At 41.2% G+C, this 15,366-nt stretch overlaps 2 protein-coding genes across 11 annotated transcripts in view; both read left to right on the top strand.

Annotated features, from left to right (window-relative positions):
- The first annotated feature begins 1,906 nt into the window (after positions 1-1,906).
- Positions 1,907-6,542, top strand: LOC103986805 (beta-xylosidase/alpha-L-arabinofuranosidase 2). Its single transcript, XM_009404905.3, has 7 exons — positions 1,907-2,656; positions 3,694-3,975; positions 4,397-4,566; positions 4,668-4,765; positions 4,902-5,252; positions 5,314-5,730; positions 5,824-6,542. Exons 1-7 carry the CDS (start codon positions 2,237-2,239, stop codon positions 6,393-6,395), a joined length of 2,310 nt encoding a protein of 769 aa, XP_009403180.2. The 5' UTR covers positions 1,907-2,236; the 3' UTR covers positions 6,396-6,542.
- A 403-nt stretch (positions 6,543-6,945) lies between these two features.
- The window catches only part of LOC103986806 (protein SWEETIE), an 82,781-nt gene continuing 74,360 nt past the window's right edge, over positions 6,946-15,366 (top strand). For 6 of the 10 annotated variants that reach the window (XM_065186109.1, XM_018827852.2, XM_065186110.1 and 3 more), the window contains exons 1-3: positions 6,947-7,201; positions 9,036-9,243; positions 11,510-11,616. In XM_065186109.1, coding sequence (XP_065042181.1) covers positions 7,040-7,201; positions 9,036-9,243; positions 11,510-11,616 — 477 coding nt within the window. In that variant the 5' untranslated portion in view covers positions 6,947-7,039. Of the gene's footprint in view, positions 7,202-9,035; positions 9,244-11,509; positions 11,617-15,366 lie in introns of all 10 variants that reach the window. The other 4 variants (XM_009404906.3, XM_018827854.2, XM_065186113.1 and 1 more) reach the window with 2 other exon arrangements.

A 15,366-nucleotide genomic window follows, 5' to 3' on the forward strand; every position in this document is an offset into this window, starting at 1 on the left:
GTGACTACAACTTCCTACCCTCTTCGACAAAGTTGGCTTCCTATTTCTTGTTCGACTCACTTTTAGTAGTTTTCAGAATATTTAACCTTCCCAACCTTATTATAACTTATATTAAAATGCTTTATGTGTACTTAATAGGGAATATTAGGTTTCGAAAAGAATAAAATACTCCATTAAACAGTGTAATGTGACTTAGAATTTTAGTTAATGTTCGAATGATTATAAACCGATAGAGCAAAATTAGAAAAGACATATATGATTTATGAGTTTATATATGTTACACTTAAATCCAGAGAGACAATAAATATCATTTACTTTGACCAAAATTACACTCTCGAAGCTATCTAAAATTAATTACTTCATCTTGATTCTCATCCAGAAAGATCTTTCTCGTAACATAAAATATGCTAATGATAAAATATTATCATTATTCGACTATAATATCACATATATAATTAAATAAGTTATGAATGATCATCCAATTTGACGACCGGATCTGAGGAACCAACCTTTGGTTAATGGTAAATTATATGAAGATGGAAATCCTTAATTATTATGTCCGTTAAACCTTCTCTCAAACAGTAAACCCCACTGTGTCACCCAAACAAGTGCCACCCATGTGCTGGCTCCCGTGTGGGGGCCCAAAAGTACAGTGGGCCATGCATACCAAAGGGCTTTAACCGTGAGATTATTACTGGTTGGTGGTGAGTGGGGCCACTCTGATGATTTGAAGTTGACGAGATATCAATATGTTTTGGATGATGATGGTTGAAAGAAACCTTTAATCTGATAAGAAAGGACAACATGAAACATGATCATTACAGAGTGTCATCATGTACTCTACGTACAGGTTTCATGATGGTGTATGCCTGTCGATCTAATATAATATCTACATTTATCGACGTCAAACACTCATGTGTTATGGATGTGAGGTCCCCGCCATTTCTTACTACGCTTTGAGATGGATTTGTCATCGTGGGTGCCTCATGGACACATCCATGTTTCACGTATCCGTCTCACATACGTATCACCTCAGACATAGTGTTTGGCATGATGGACCTATTCATGTTTCATGTGCATGTCACGTATCCGTGTCACATCCATATCATATCAGACATATCAATGAACTATTAAAAAGCACGTAACGTTAACTCTCTCTCTCTCTCTCTCTATCTATATATATATATATATATATATATATATATATTTCAATTATATTCTCTCCATCCAACACAAAAACCGACTCAACTCAACATATCCTTAAGCTAATTATTTTATTTCACCCCGTACTATTTTATGTTCGAAAGAGTTGCGGGAATCTCGTGAACTTTTTGGCTTTCCTATAGAGAATATAACGTGTTATACCCATCGGCACAATGCATTCATCGGAGAATGTGCGACACAGATGCCGAGTCTACGTAGGCGTGTCGTATTCACGGTTTAATATGCTGGAAGAATGTTTTATTCATCATTAATTATCTAATTTATTGGTGTTATTCATTTTTGATGCTCCAAAGGCATCATATTCTAATAATCAAAATAACTTACACCAGTGGCATCATCCGTATCACGTGTGGGAATCTCAAAGCAGGGGGCGGAAGCAGATCATGAATGAAACGAGTGTACACGTAATGGATGCCATCCATGATGGTGGACGGTCACATCATCACATCACCAACACACTCTTATTCTTTGATGGGCGCACATCGTCGACTCGCTCACGTCATCCAACCCGTATGCTTTTACTGCGTCATGTTGATTGCTTGTAGAACGGAAAAATGCTGCAGTAGTTCAACTGTTATGTGGTCAACAACTCACGGTCCAAATTGGTCAACCCAAATTACGTGTGCCTATAAGGTTCTTAGTCGATCTACCGAAGCCGGTGGATCTACCAGTAGCTGAAAGGGAGAAACAGTTGAACGTTTCTTGCCTAATCGCGAGCAAAACTCTCTTACTTCCATTTATGAGTTGGGAGACTGGGCGCTGCCAATTAACCCCCCGACAATAGTTGCAATGCAGCAGTAGTCTGATGCTAAACAGTGAAGCTTGCCACCACCGTTCCCCGAGAATAAATTGCCCTCCGTAGTAAGTACTCACGCGCTCGAAAGCCATCTCCTCCTGTCGAGCTCCCACTTGGTCACGGGTCGCAACCAAACGAAACACCGCCACCGCTCCTGCGCCGACACCGGACCCAGTAAGGGTGGGGAGGAGGACGGCCGTTGAGGCCGCGGGATCGATGGGAGAAGCATCAAAATCCCATCTTTCTGATCTGTTGCTGGCGCTCTGCTTCGTCTGCTTCCTGTGCTGCGATGGCGTTTCCGGCCAAGGTCCGATCTTTGCGTGCGACGTAGCGTCGAACCGGAGCTTGGCGGGCTTCGGGTTCTGCAACGTGTCGTGGGGAACGAAGCAGCGGGTGAAGGACTTGGTGAAGCGACTCACATTGCAGGAAAAAGTTGGGTTCTTGGTGAACAAGGCCACGGCGGTGCCTCGGCTTGGGATCCCGAGCTACGAGTGGTGGTCGGAGGCCTTGCACGGCGTCTCCTACGTCGGCCCTGGGACGCGCTTCTCCACCCTTGTCCCTGGGGCGACCAGCTTCCCTCAGGTCATTCTCACAGCGGCCTCCTTCAACGCCACCCTGTTCAAAGCCATCGGAAAGGTGAGATCTTGACCCAATGTTTCTGTGGGTTCTAAATATTACTTGTTGAAATGTGTCACTGATGCTTCCATTTGCTCGACGAGGGACCTAAAAACGTGTGCATTGATGTAAGTGCTTACCTCATGAGTCGATTACCTACTCTCAAGTAACATCACGAAGAGGAAGTAGAACTTGGATTAATTTGGATCTGAGTTCACATCATCTGTTTCTTCTAATTCAGCTTTACCATTTCTGAAAAGAAAAATTTTCTGTGGGTTCTAAAGATTACTTGTTGAAATGACTCACTGATGCTTCCATATGCTTGACGAGGGACTCAAAGCGTGTGCATTGATGTCAGTGATTGCCCGATCTCGAGTAACATCTGGAAGAGGAAGTAGAACTTGGATTAATTTGAATCTGAGTTCACATCGTCTGTTTCTTCTAATTCAGCTTTATGATTTCTTCTTCTGAAAAGAAAACTGCCATATACTATTTTGGTGGACCAATGACAGCGGAGACAGGGAAAGTTGGTCTTCATGATTGTCCTCTCGTTTCCTTTCTTTTTTTGCGCTTCTTACCATACACGCGCTATCATCATTAGATTTCTCTGCATCACTTTGTTAGAGATATGCGATGAGCGAGCACAATAGATTCGAAGACCACACAATTCAGATCATAGATAGACTGGGTTTGCGGCTCCATCCGCTTGCCTACTATCATTAAGTATGATACCTTTACATGTCTCTCGACACTGTAGTGTGTTCGTCTTCTACATGGATTAGAGGTTTGTCTTTGGTGACCACTTCGCCATTGTTGAGATGTCATTGTCTTTGGTTGGAGTAAATAATATGGGTGGTGGCGACATGGTCCCAGATTTTGCAACCCTTGTCTTAGCCATCTCTCCTTTATCTTTATCTTAATGACTGAAATATAGTCTTGCTTTTGTTTTGGAAGAAGGAACATATTTATCTTTCACAAAAACAAATCTCTTCATGAGTAGCTTCTGCATCTAAGAGCATCGGTGTCTTGGTAATGGCTCTCCCTGTGCTTGGCTACAGGTAGTATCGACTGAAGCCCGAGCAATGCACAATGTGGGTCTTGCAGGACTGACATATTGGAGCCCAAACGTCAACATATTTCGAGATCCAAGGTGGGGGAGAGGGCAGGAGACACCAGGGGAGGATCCTGTGCTTGCAAGCAAGTATGCCACTGGATATGTTAGGGGTTTGCAGGAGGCAGATGATCCAGACAAGCTCAAAGTTGCCGCTTGCTGCAAGCATTACACTGCCTATGATGTCGATAACTGGAAAGGCATCGAACGATACACCTTCAATGCTAAGGTAATTAATTGCAGACAAGATTTTATGGATTGCTTTAACATTCCAAATGTTGAGCATATTTTGGTGGATTGTCATCAATCTTGAAATAAATACTCGTCATTTTCATATATCTGTAAGAATCCGAAAGGCTTCAACAAATGTATTGACTGTTTGGTTCAGACTTGTTCTTGCATGCTGTTACATGCTACTCTTAGAACATTCCATTTGGCAAAAAGCAAAACACAAAGAAATATACATGAGTTTGCCATCTTATGTTCTTAAACTAACCAATATCTGTACAAAGATTAAGGAATGCATCATATATAAGTCTTTTTCCACAGTTGAACATGCTTGATGATTACTGATTATGGGAGAGATTTGCCGAGCTCAATGTGATAATTCTGATCTCCTTCATTATGTGCAATTCTGGTTGTTTTGGTAGGTGACAAAACAGGACTTGGATGACACCTTCCAACCTCCTTTCAAGAGCTGCGTGATTGATGGGAATGTGGCCAGTGTCATGTGCTCTTACAACCAAGTCAATGGAGTCCCCACTTGTGCAGACAAAGACCTCCTTGCTGGGACCGTCAGAGGAGACTGGAAGCTCAATGGGTATCTTCTTCTTCCTTCGCATCGGATTTCGTATATTACATTCGTGTTAAGATATGCATGATTTCTCCCCGAGAATCTAATGCTGAACTCGATGCTTTCAGTTACATTGTCTCCGACTGTGACTCTGTCAATGAACTCTACAGTCGACAGCACTACACCAAAACTCCTGAGGATGCTGCAGCCATTACCATCTTAGCAGGTATTGTCCCTTTTCTTCCAACCGTACTGGCACGGATAAGAAAGTAGTCTATCTTCTTCTTCTTCTTCGGTGGAGAACCTCTGCAACAAAGGCCACTTTTGTCATGTCGAAGATGGTCTGCTGATCTCGAGTGCAGGTCTTGATCTCAACTGTGGAACTTTCTTGAGCGATCACACTCTGGCGGCGGTTCAGGGGGGCAAGCTGAGGGAAAAAGACGTGGACAAAGCGATCGCCAACAACTTCGCCGTCTTGATGCGGCTAGGCTTCTTCGATGGCGATCCTAGGAAGCTCCCTTACGGTGATCTCGGCTCCAAGGACGTGTGCACGGCCGCGAACCAGGAGCTCGCTCGCGAGGCCGCGAGGCAGGGCATCGTCCTCCTCAAGAACAGCGAGGGGTCTCTGCCCCTCGACCCCAAGTCTATCAGTTCCTTGGCCGTGATCGGCCCCAACGCTAACGCCACCTTCACCATGATCGGCAACTATGAAGGTATTAACGTCAATGCTTTGCTTCTTGATTCATGAGGCCATATTAACGTGCTCGTGTTCAGGAACACCATGCAAGTATACCACTCCGCTACAGGGGTTAGCAGCCAACGTCAAGACCATGTATGCGCCGGGGTGCGCTAACGTGGGTTGCGCCGGGAACGACCTCCAGTTGGACTCGGCGAAGGCGGCTGCGGCCGCAGCGGACGCCACCGTCTTGGTTGTCGGAGCCGACCAGTCGATAGAGAGGGAGAGCTTCGACCGGGTAGACCTGCTCCTTCCCGGCCAGCAAACGTCCCTCATCACGGAGGTGGCGGAGGTGGCCAAGGGGCCGGTGATCCTCGTGATCATGTCAGGCGGCCCATTCGACATCTCGTTCGCCAAGACCAGTGATGACATCTCGAGCATCCTTTGGGTGGGGTACCCCGGCGAAGCCGGCGGAGCTGCCATAGCCGACATCATCTTCGGACACTGCAATCCAGGTAAGTTCCAGTGTCGAATCTAGCTGAGAGGATTGATCCAGACTGAATCCTGAATCCTTGTGCCTGTTACTCGGTGTCCTCGATCATCTGCAGGTGGAAGGCTCCCTGTTACTTGGTATCCTCAATCATTTGCAGACTCGGTTCCCATGACCGACATGCGCATGAGGCCGGATCCGTCCACGGACTACCCCGGTCGAACCTACCGGTTCTACACCGGCGACGCTGTCTACGAGTTCGGCGACGGCCTGAGCTACACCGATTACACCCATCACCTGGTAAAAGCTCCCAAGATGGTCTCAATCCCCCTCGAAGAGGGCCACTCCTGCTACTCTCAACGGTGCAATTCCGTCGACCTCGCCGGCGATGCATGCGACGGCCTAGCATTCGACGTGCACCTGCGAGTGCAGAACTCGGGAGGCATGGCGGGTAGCCACACCGTCTTCCTCTTCTCGACTCCGCCGACGGTGCACAACGCACCCAGGAAGCACTTGCTGGGGTTCGAGAAGGTGTACTTGGGGCCTAAAGCGGCCGGCGATGTGGTGTTCAAGGTCGATGTCTGCAAGGACTTGAGCGTGGTGGATGAGCTCGGGAACCGAAAGCTGGGCTTGGGTTCTCATGTCCTCCATGCGGGGAGCTTGAAGCACTCACTGAGCTTGAAGATTTGAGGCTCATGAGAGCTTCCGGTGGAAATAATCCGTTCCCCACAGAAGAATTTAGTGAACTGTAACCATTCTGATTCCTACAATTGCAAAATTGTAACCTTGAATTAATTTTTACCTCTCTATGGGGAAAAATATTTATGGATTTCTTCATTTCTAATAGTCTTATGAGTTGATAAATTGCACATTGTGTATGTATTTTTTAAAACTTTAATCAACATTATTATATCTAAAATATTACGTTAATATCCAAACTCAACATGCAAAATTTAATTTGTTCATAAATGTATATTATTTGTGATATTATTAATTTATATTATTAATAACATTTTTGTATACGTGGTTGTGAAGATTCGCGCCACGTCATCGCAAACATAAAAAAAGGAAATATCAGAAGCATAGTAAAAGTATTATTTTCACTCAACGATTGATTAAATACTGACCGTCGATTTATTGATTAATCACATATATCTGAAAACTTTGTAGTGTTGTCATATAACACAATTAAATTTAATATTTGAAATCGTAAAAGGAATCACGTGACCACCACGTGACTCTTCGGACCTCCGCCTACATTCTCCGGTTCAAGATCCATTCCCAGCTCTGTTGCGACAGAAGCCTTGCGAGCCTCTCCGGTTTCCACACTATCCATGGCGAGGCGCGAGGCAGACGCCATTCCCCTCTCTCGATTCGGTGTTCTCGTTGCGCAGCTGGGCTCGATCGTCGCCTCCGCTCCTCAGCAACCCCCCGATGCCATTCTATGCTTCGATCTCCTCTCCGAGCTCGTCGTTGCCATCGAAGAGGAGCCCAAGGTAAGATCTGCTCCGCCTCTCTAATATCCCGTCCGCCTTCCCTGTCGCTTGTTCCCGGTGTGATGGCGAAGATTTTCGCCGGATGTGGTGGGAGATCTTGGGATTTCCAAATTGTTTTTAAGATTAGGGCTCGCATGGGCTTGGTGTCGTTTCCTTAATCAAGGGCACTTGAGCGTTTCCGTAGGGCATCATCTTTCGTACTCAGGACTCCAGTTTGGCAGTCTTGATCTAGGCTGGGAGGATGTTAGTTGGAAGTCTGGGTATCCACCACCGTGCGCTATTTATTGGGCTGGACTAAGACTTCCCTTGATGTTGAAACAGAAAGAAAAGAAGAAAACACTCGTTGAACATCTTCCAAGGCTAGATTCCTCTTGTTTGTTTTTGCGAAATGCAATACGCATATCGTCTGGTGATCGTTGTTTCTTTTTCCAGTTTCCTTTGGACATACGTATGAATTTCCCAATGCCACAAGCCAATTGTTACTGACATTTGGTGATACTTCTGCCAGTTTTTCTTAGACAAAACACTCAAAAAGTTTTGCTCCATGGTTGAGGTCACAACAACTTCATTATAGTCAAGTAAGCTAAGTTAAAAAATATCATTTGAAAAAAAATAATAAAAGCTTATCCTGTCATATGATGATAATTTTATATTTCAACATGTGGCTTGAATTATAGTTTTAGATATGACAATACTAGCAGTCTTGGAAAATTTTTTTATTGTGGACTTTCTTGGGCTTCTTATACTTGCGATCTTCAACTCACATAAGACAATGAAGTTTTCTAGTTTATTTCTTATCATGTGTATAAGCACATACATTGTGCCTGACCCACAGAAAAGGTTCCTGTTGTGAATGTCAGACACCAATTAAATATGGTATTGAATTGTTGACAAGAAAGAAAGACGTGCAAATTCTATGTGCCAGGGTGTAGCATTTGCAAGAAAATTGATTGAACACTTCCACTAACCTTGTTTATTTAAGTCTCTTGTCTATGTTCCATTTCTCCTTCGACAAAAAACTTTTGTGCTTCTCTTTTCCTCCCCCTCTCATTTTTAAGTTTTCCCTCCTCCCATAGCGAGGGGTGAGGCTGCCAAAGATATCTTCTTTAAATGGCTTCCTTTTCACCCAGCTCAAGTTGTTTGATGCCTATAAGTACCTTAGCAACCACTTGTCATCACCAACAATACTCCACATGACATGCTCAACTCCCTACGATGCCCTCTGCATCAATCACCTCTTTGAGCTATTTTCTTCTATCAAAGATGAGCCCAAGGTTAGTTCTTCTGAAGTTTCTCTCCGAAGCCCTGTTGTAGATTTCACAAATGCAGGCCATTGTGTGGATTTATGATAATTTCTTTTTTCTCAAAGGCAACTTTGTGGGAAATTTGACCACAGAAATTGTTATGATAATTTCCAACTTAAGAATTGGGTAACCACAGTAGATTCTTTTTCACTGTATTGCTTGATAATGTTGTTGATGACTTTCCTGAGCGTATCATACGTCGCATGCAACTTGCATTCTGAATTGGCAGTTCTTGTCAGGTCCTAGACCACTGTATCTGTTTTCCATTAAAATTTCTGGCCTTTTATCTGTTTTCTTATGGATGTTTTTCGCAAGTATCGCTAGGATGAAACTCAAAATTAAGTATTGGAAGAGTAGAAAAGATCCTCTTTGTCGTGTTTTTGCTGACAGAGGATGTTGTTTATCCATTTTGAAAATTTCTTTTGTTTGGAGTTACCATTTTGTTGTTGTGTTGGGATGACTATTCCATGCCAGTAGGTGGAATGAAATTGCATGGTTGGTGTTAAGCTTTTCAGGTGTTATGGTTGCAGGAATCTATACAACAGTGGCAACGGAAGTGTGAGGATGCACTCTACTCTTTGCTTATTCTAGGGGCACGACTCCCTGTTAGAAGACTTGCCTCACTAGCAATGGGGAGAGTAATTTCAAAAGGTGATGGAATTTCTATATACTCTAGAGTTAGCAGTCTCCAAGGATGGCTAGCTGATGGCAAAAGGAGTGAGCCACTCTCTTGTGCAGGTTAAAATGGCAAACTCTGGCTATACTTTGGATTCATAAAAGTTAAAATGACTGTTTATTTTGATAAAAGTTCTTGCATTGATGACTAAGTGCCACATGATATCTTATAAAGGGACTCCAGTAAGATGTCTCTATATTGTGGGATGGTAAAAATTATGATCCTACAACCACTAAATTGGATCCATAGATATGCATAAGGATGGAAGAGATTGATACATGTCTATGACATCATATGAAACTGATTTAAAAATACATGAGCAACATCCATGATATATATTTATTATAGTATAATCAACCATAATAGGAGCTATCATTTTATTTGGGTAAATATGATGGGAATAAATGCTTTTGTACAATAGAGTTGCATTTTCAGGTTTTTGAGTGCAAATTAAACTGGATTGATGTGGTTAGTCAAAATTGTTTTGACCAACTTTCAAATAATCAGATGGCTAAGGTTTTAGAACTGGTGGGATCAGGATTAGTTGAAGGCTTTTTCCAATGATCTTCAAACAATCAAGGGTTTTTTGAGTCTAGTCTTGACTGATATCCACTAGATTAGGATCAGTTAATCCTGCACATCATGGCTGTAAAGTGTAAAGAATATTGAATGTGCATCACAACCTGGGTAGTGCCCTTGTATTTGAATATTACTTATCATTGATGTCCAAGAACATCAATGGAATAGTGAAAAACATTCTCCATGATACTTTTTTGATCTATTGAAAAAAATGCTCGATGAGTGCTTGCTGATCTAAGATGTGGTGTGCACATGTCACATATATGATGCCCATTCTGGCCTAGCGGCATGCAGTTGTCATAGCAATCATGTAATCACAGTCTAGGCAATACATGGGCACAAGTTGCGTACCCACCCAATTTGGCACCCAGTGCATAAATTGACAAGGTAGAAATGAAATCACATAGCCCTTATAAAAATGCTTGTTATACCCATTTTTGATCACCGAGACACCCAAATATTGATTTCATCAAATTTCTTCTTAATACTCCCACCCAGGTGCATAAATTGACAAGGTAGAAACGAAATCACATAGCCCTTATAAAAATGCTTGTTATACCCATTTTTGATCACTGAGACACCCAAATATTGATTTCATCAAATTTCTTCTTAATACACTCCCACTCTTTGGGCTCGGTTAAATACTTACCCGAGACCAATCCATTAATTATGGCTGAAAAAATGGCATTATTATTGAATTTTTCTCTAATTTTTGGGTGTTTGATTGGGTGCATGAAGTATCTGTCATTGTTCATGATTCACCACGTGGTTGTCGTTTCATTGGGTACATAGGTGTCTCATTTGCACTGGAGTTTTTGTTGTGAAGTTTATATTTATCAAGAAAAACAATGAAATATTTAAGATACTCTATTGTTGTTACTTGGTGTTGACAACATGGGGTAAAAGTCAACTTATGATGTCATTCGCTTGGTCAGAATGCAAACAATGGTAATGAGGTTATTTGTGATAACTCATATAAGGTTTATGTGAAATAAAAAAGCTCTTTCTCAATTTCTCCCAAGGTTCATCGTATCATGGCATACTGCTTGGTACATACCGGTTCGACAGGGGATTGGTATAGGCAGTACATATCGGTTTGTTGGTACATTCTACCATATCATGTGTCGGTATGTCGGTATGGATCAATACATGTTGTATTGATGGTCGGTCGGTACACCGGTATGGATCGGTAAGGCGACCCATGATTTCTCCCACAAGTATAGTTAGTAGAGTTCAAAAGATTTATACTAAAGATGTTGGCAGACTCTTTGCCTTTTAAGAGCTGAGTACTATCTGATTGGGTTCTTATACAACACTAATATATCTAACATGGTATATAGCTGTTTGAAGCTTACGAAAACCTCGATATGGTAAAATCCCAAGCATGGTTTTAAATACTGGTCAAATTGCTATATACCTATTGTTATTTGTTGGCCAATCAATGTAGTGGACCTCACATGGCATTGTTTGGTTTCCCAGTCTTATTTCTTTTTTGGTTAGTTTTTGAGTGATACCGGGTCGCATGGTCTTATCTTCTATCTATCTGAGTGTCATATTGCTCCAACAAGTTGAAACTGGTATTGAACTGACATTTGAAAATTTGATCCCAACTACTGATTTATTTGTACCTAGTAGCATAATCGACCAACTCCCTCCTAGTGCTTTGTAATTTATTTCAATATTTATGCTTCTTTGACAAAATATTTCTGCATTCTTATTGTTCTTTTTTTCTTCTAAATTGTGGTGAAGGTGTGGCACATTGTTTGGGAGAATTGTATAGTTTATTTGGGCGTAGGATTACTTCAGGTTTGACAGAAACAACCAGTCTTGCTGCAAAATTAATGAAGTTTTATGAGGTACTTTCTGTGATGCATCTTTCTTTTGTTTTACTCTGTGTTTCTATGTTGCTACTTACTTTATTCTTCTTGAATGTAATGCGGATGAAATAATTTAAATTATGTTCTTACAATGATTGCCACATATTATAGAGCTACACTAGTGTTGGTCGCTATGTGATGTAGTTATCTTTCACATCAAGACCAATTTAGTTTATCACTTGTTTAAATAAATTATTTAAATTTGATTAGTTTAGGGTTATTTCACATAAATCATAAGTTTCCTAGGTTACTCTGAAGGAAGCAAACGTTGAAAAAATTAGAAGAAATCAAGGTGATTGTGATTGTAATTGAAAATTACAGATCTTGATTGAGGATATTATGAAGATTTATCTTTATCTCAAAGTTTATCAATCAAAAATGTCATCATGAAGAGAGTAAGATTATTTTTCAAATCAAGTCAAGATTATTATTTTCTTTGAAGGAAAGAATTAATCATATATTTGATTTGATGCAATTATAATTTTACTTAGTTCTACATTTTTTGTATTTGGCCCTATAAAAAGGTGTAAGAACATTGAAATATAGAATAAGAAATGGATGAACGAATTGAGTTCGGTTCCCTACATTGTGTGTCAGTGGTGTGAAATCATATCTGTTTTGTCGATGACATGATTCTATCGTTCACGTACGAGACATGTGGAGGTATGAGATCTAAGAGCTTGTTGATGATTGGGGACTTGTTCCACGTGTTTCATGCAACTTGCACAATTCTATTAAGGTTCCTAGGATCTAAATTGGGTTTGAGATCAGCTATAGGGTTTGGCATTGAATTAGGCCTTCAAAATATTCTGTTGCCCTTTTAAATGATTTCAAATCATTGAAAACTTTCAAAAATTGTTTGAGATCCATGAAAGATAGTAGTAACAACAGGTGTGATATTTGTCCAGATCAGCCAAAAGTTGTTGGGATTGTTAATAACTAGCTGAGATGAATAAGGAAACAACTAAATTAGTTAATGCTAGTTGAAAATTATTCAAGACCAAAATCGGTAGTGATAGGTGCACTGTTGGCTTGGAGCAGTGCAAACTAGTTGCTATAGTTGAGAACTGGTGGGACCAATAAGAAAACAATTGCGAAGATTTGGAAATTGATTGAGACCATCTATCTATGGTTGACCAAGACACTTGATTGGAATTAGGCTGGAACTTGGCCCAAATATATTTAAAACCCAGTTGGGATCCAATAGAACCAGATGATTGGGTAAGAACGACTCAACCTGCCGGACTGGGTTACTCTGAGTCTCCGACCATTTTGTAGTAGGTCTCAGTGTAGCATGGCCAAGTTCAAGTTATGGTTTGAATCCACTACTTGCAATCCATGCATGAACACCTTGTATTTTTTTACTGTCGATTCTCGAACAATCTAATGTTCTTTTTGCCTGTTTACTGATGTTAGGTATTCAGAATTTAAGTTCAACTTGAGGATTGCTCGTATTTAAGGACTGAATAAAGTTTGAGTTGAGTTGTACATCTGTATCTCCTGTTGTTTATTGGAAATCTATGATCTTGTTTTGATCAGTTTTTAAGTGTTGGGTTGGATCATGCTAACTATGCTTGCATTATCCTATTTTCAACATTGAGCTATTTTCTCCCCTAGTTTACTGATGTTTAGAGTTTAGAGTCTTTAGACAATGTTGACGATAACACATTTGAGGACTGAAGAATCTTATCATGTTGTGTTCATCCTTGTATAGGTGAAGGTTTAGAAATCGGTTAGCTGTCAGTACAAATTTGGTATTTACTGTTTGATAGTTGACCAGCATGCTGATCCAGGTAAAATAGTGAAACTGGGTGACTTCGCTGGATCTGATTCGATACCAGGCTTATTGCCTGGTTGCACTTACCAGGTATTGACTGTAATGGGCGGTAAGCTACTGCCTGTTATCGGTGTTCGTCATCCTTGTCCCCTACTTCCTAATCTTGATTCCTGAATTCCCTCGCATGTGGCTCTACCGCCTTTGCCTCCTCCCATTGACATCACTGCCTTCTCCCTACCTCTGTCACTGCCTCCTCTGGGTTGTCGTCAGTGTGATTGCCTCCTCCCCGGTATGTTGTTCTGTTTGTCTCTTTTTGCTTATAGTGGTCCAGATTCTCTAGATGTTACCGATTGGTGCCGATCTATACCAACACAATGTTAGCAATTGGCACTGATCTATACTGACACAGTGTTAGCAATTGGTACCGATCTATACTGACACAATGTTGGCAATCGGTACTGATCTATACTGACACTCAATACACTGTATGACGTTGGTACTGTATCAGTCCAGCTAGTGTCAGTACCTGACTGAAATTTTAATCCATGATTTAGGTCATAGATGGGTCTTGCAAATGATGCTTGGAATAGAACGTCGGTGTTGAGTTGCATTTTTACATCTTCTGTTGTTTTACTGGAATTTTTATCAGTTTGGTTTCATCGTTTTTTGGACTTGTATTGGTGGCATGCATCTTTTTACCCCTTCTTGTTCTCTTTGTGTGTTTTCAGTAATTTTTCCATGTGTTTCCCCAAATGCAACATGGGGGTGGGGCAATGTGGTAGTTTCTTTGTGGTAATTGCATTCGATATACAAAATTTAATTTTGGGTTCAAGTTTGATAATTCCTTGGTTTTTACTAATCCCATAAAAAATTCTTCTTTGAATTGCATCAGATTTTTGTTATAATTTTTATCCATTTGGTGAGTATCTAACATGAATTCTAGTTGTATTATTGGGAAATATGATTGATATTAGTTGGACAATTAGCTGAACTGGTATTTGTGTTATTGGCTAGACCATTCTCTGTTGACATTTCCCTCAGTACAGTTTGATGGCTGTAAAAGATCTATTTGATGGCTGTAAAAGTTCTATGTATTTATCCCCATATGGTTAGGATACTATGAGTATGTGGTTGCCGATTTTGTTGCACCATCTATGTTTTTAACAAGTGAGCATTTCATCTTAAAAAGGCTACTTTTGTGATATTTGAACTTCACATTACAGAAAATTACATCCTGTCCCCTGAAGTTGACAGATTAATTGCACTTTGGGTAATACACTGCCATAAACTAGGGGGCAATAATTAGGTAATTTTTTTGTTTTACCCATTTGCAAGTATCTTTTGAAATTAAAAAGAGAAAATAACCTCCTTTTTTGTTCCTTTTATCCTCTCCCTTCTTTTCTATTCCTTCATCACTGGTCACCTATCTGTTGGTTGTCAATTCCCCATCTCCCTTTAGCAATTTTCTCTATCTCCATGTTTTGTATTGCAGCCATCATTGCATGTTGGCAAGGGCAAGGCATCTTCTTTGTTTAGTAAAGAATGTAACAATTAAAGGGTTCTTTTTCTTTATTTGTGCAAATTAGGGTTTAAAGTAACATTGCAAATTTACACAAAGTGAAACTAGATTAAAATTTATAATTTCTTGGTTAACTAAACCCAAGGTTTAGGTTAGTCTTTGTGACAAAAGTTGATGTGTGGGCAGTGATTGAAAGAGGCGCTCGGGCGCTTGCCTAGGCGCTCGGGCGAGGCGAGACGAGGCCCGAGCGCCTCGCTAATGTCCCAGGCGGCGCGCTTCAAACAGGCGCCGCCTGGGCGCTCGCCCGAGCCCAGGCGCTGGGCGCTTCGGGCGAGCGCCTGGGTAAACCAAGTGACCGAACCAGGATTTTAGGTCTGGTTCGGTCCTGGTTCGGTTGTTAGTTGGTTGAACCAACTAAACCGATATAACCCTT

This window comes from Musa acuminata, chromosome BXJ1-6 (assembly GCF_036884655.1).
Source record: "Musa acuminata AAA Group cultivar baxijiao chromosome BXJ1-6, Cavendish_Baxijiao_AAA, whole genome shotgun sequence".
Classification (NCBI taxonomy): Eukaryota; Viridiplantae; Streptophyta; class Magnoliopsida; order Zingiberales; family Musaceae; genus Musa; species Musa acuminata.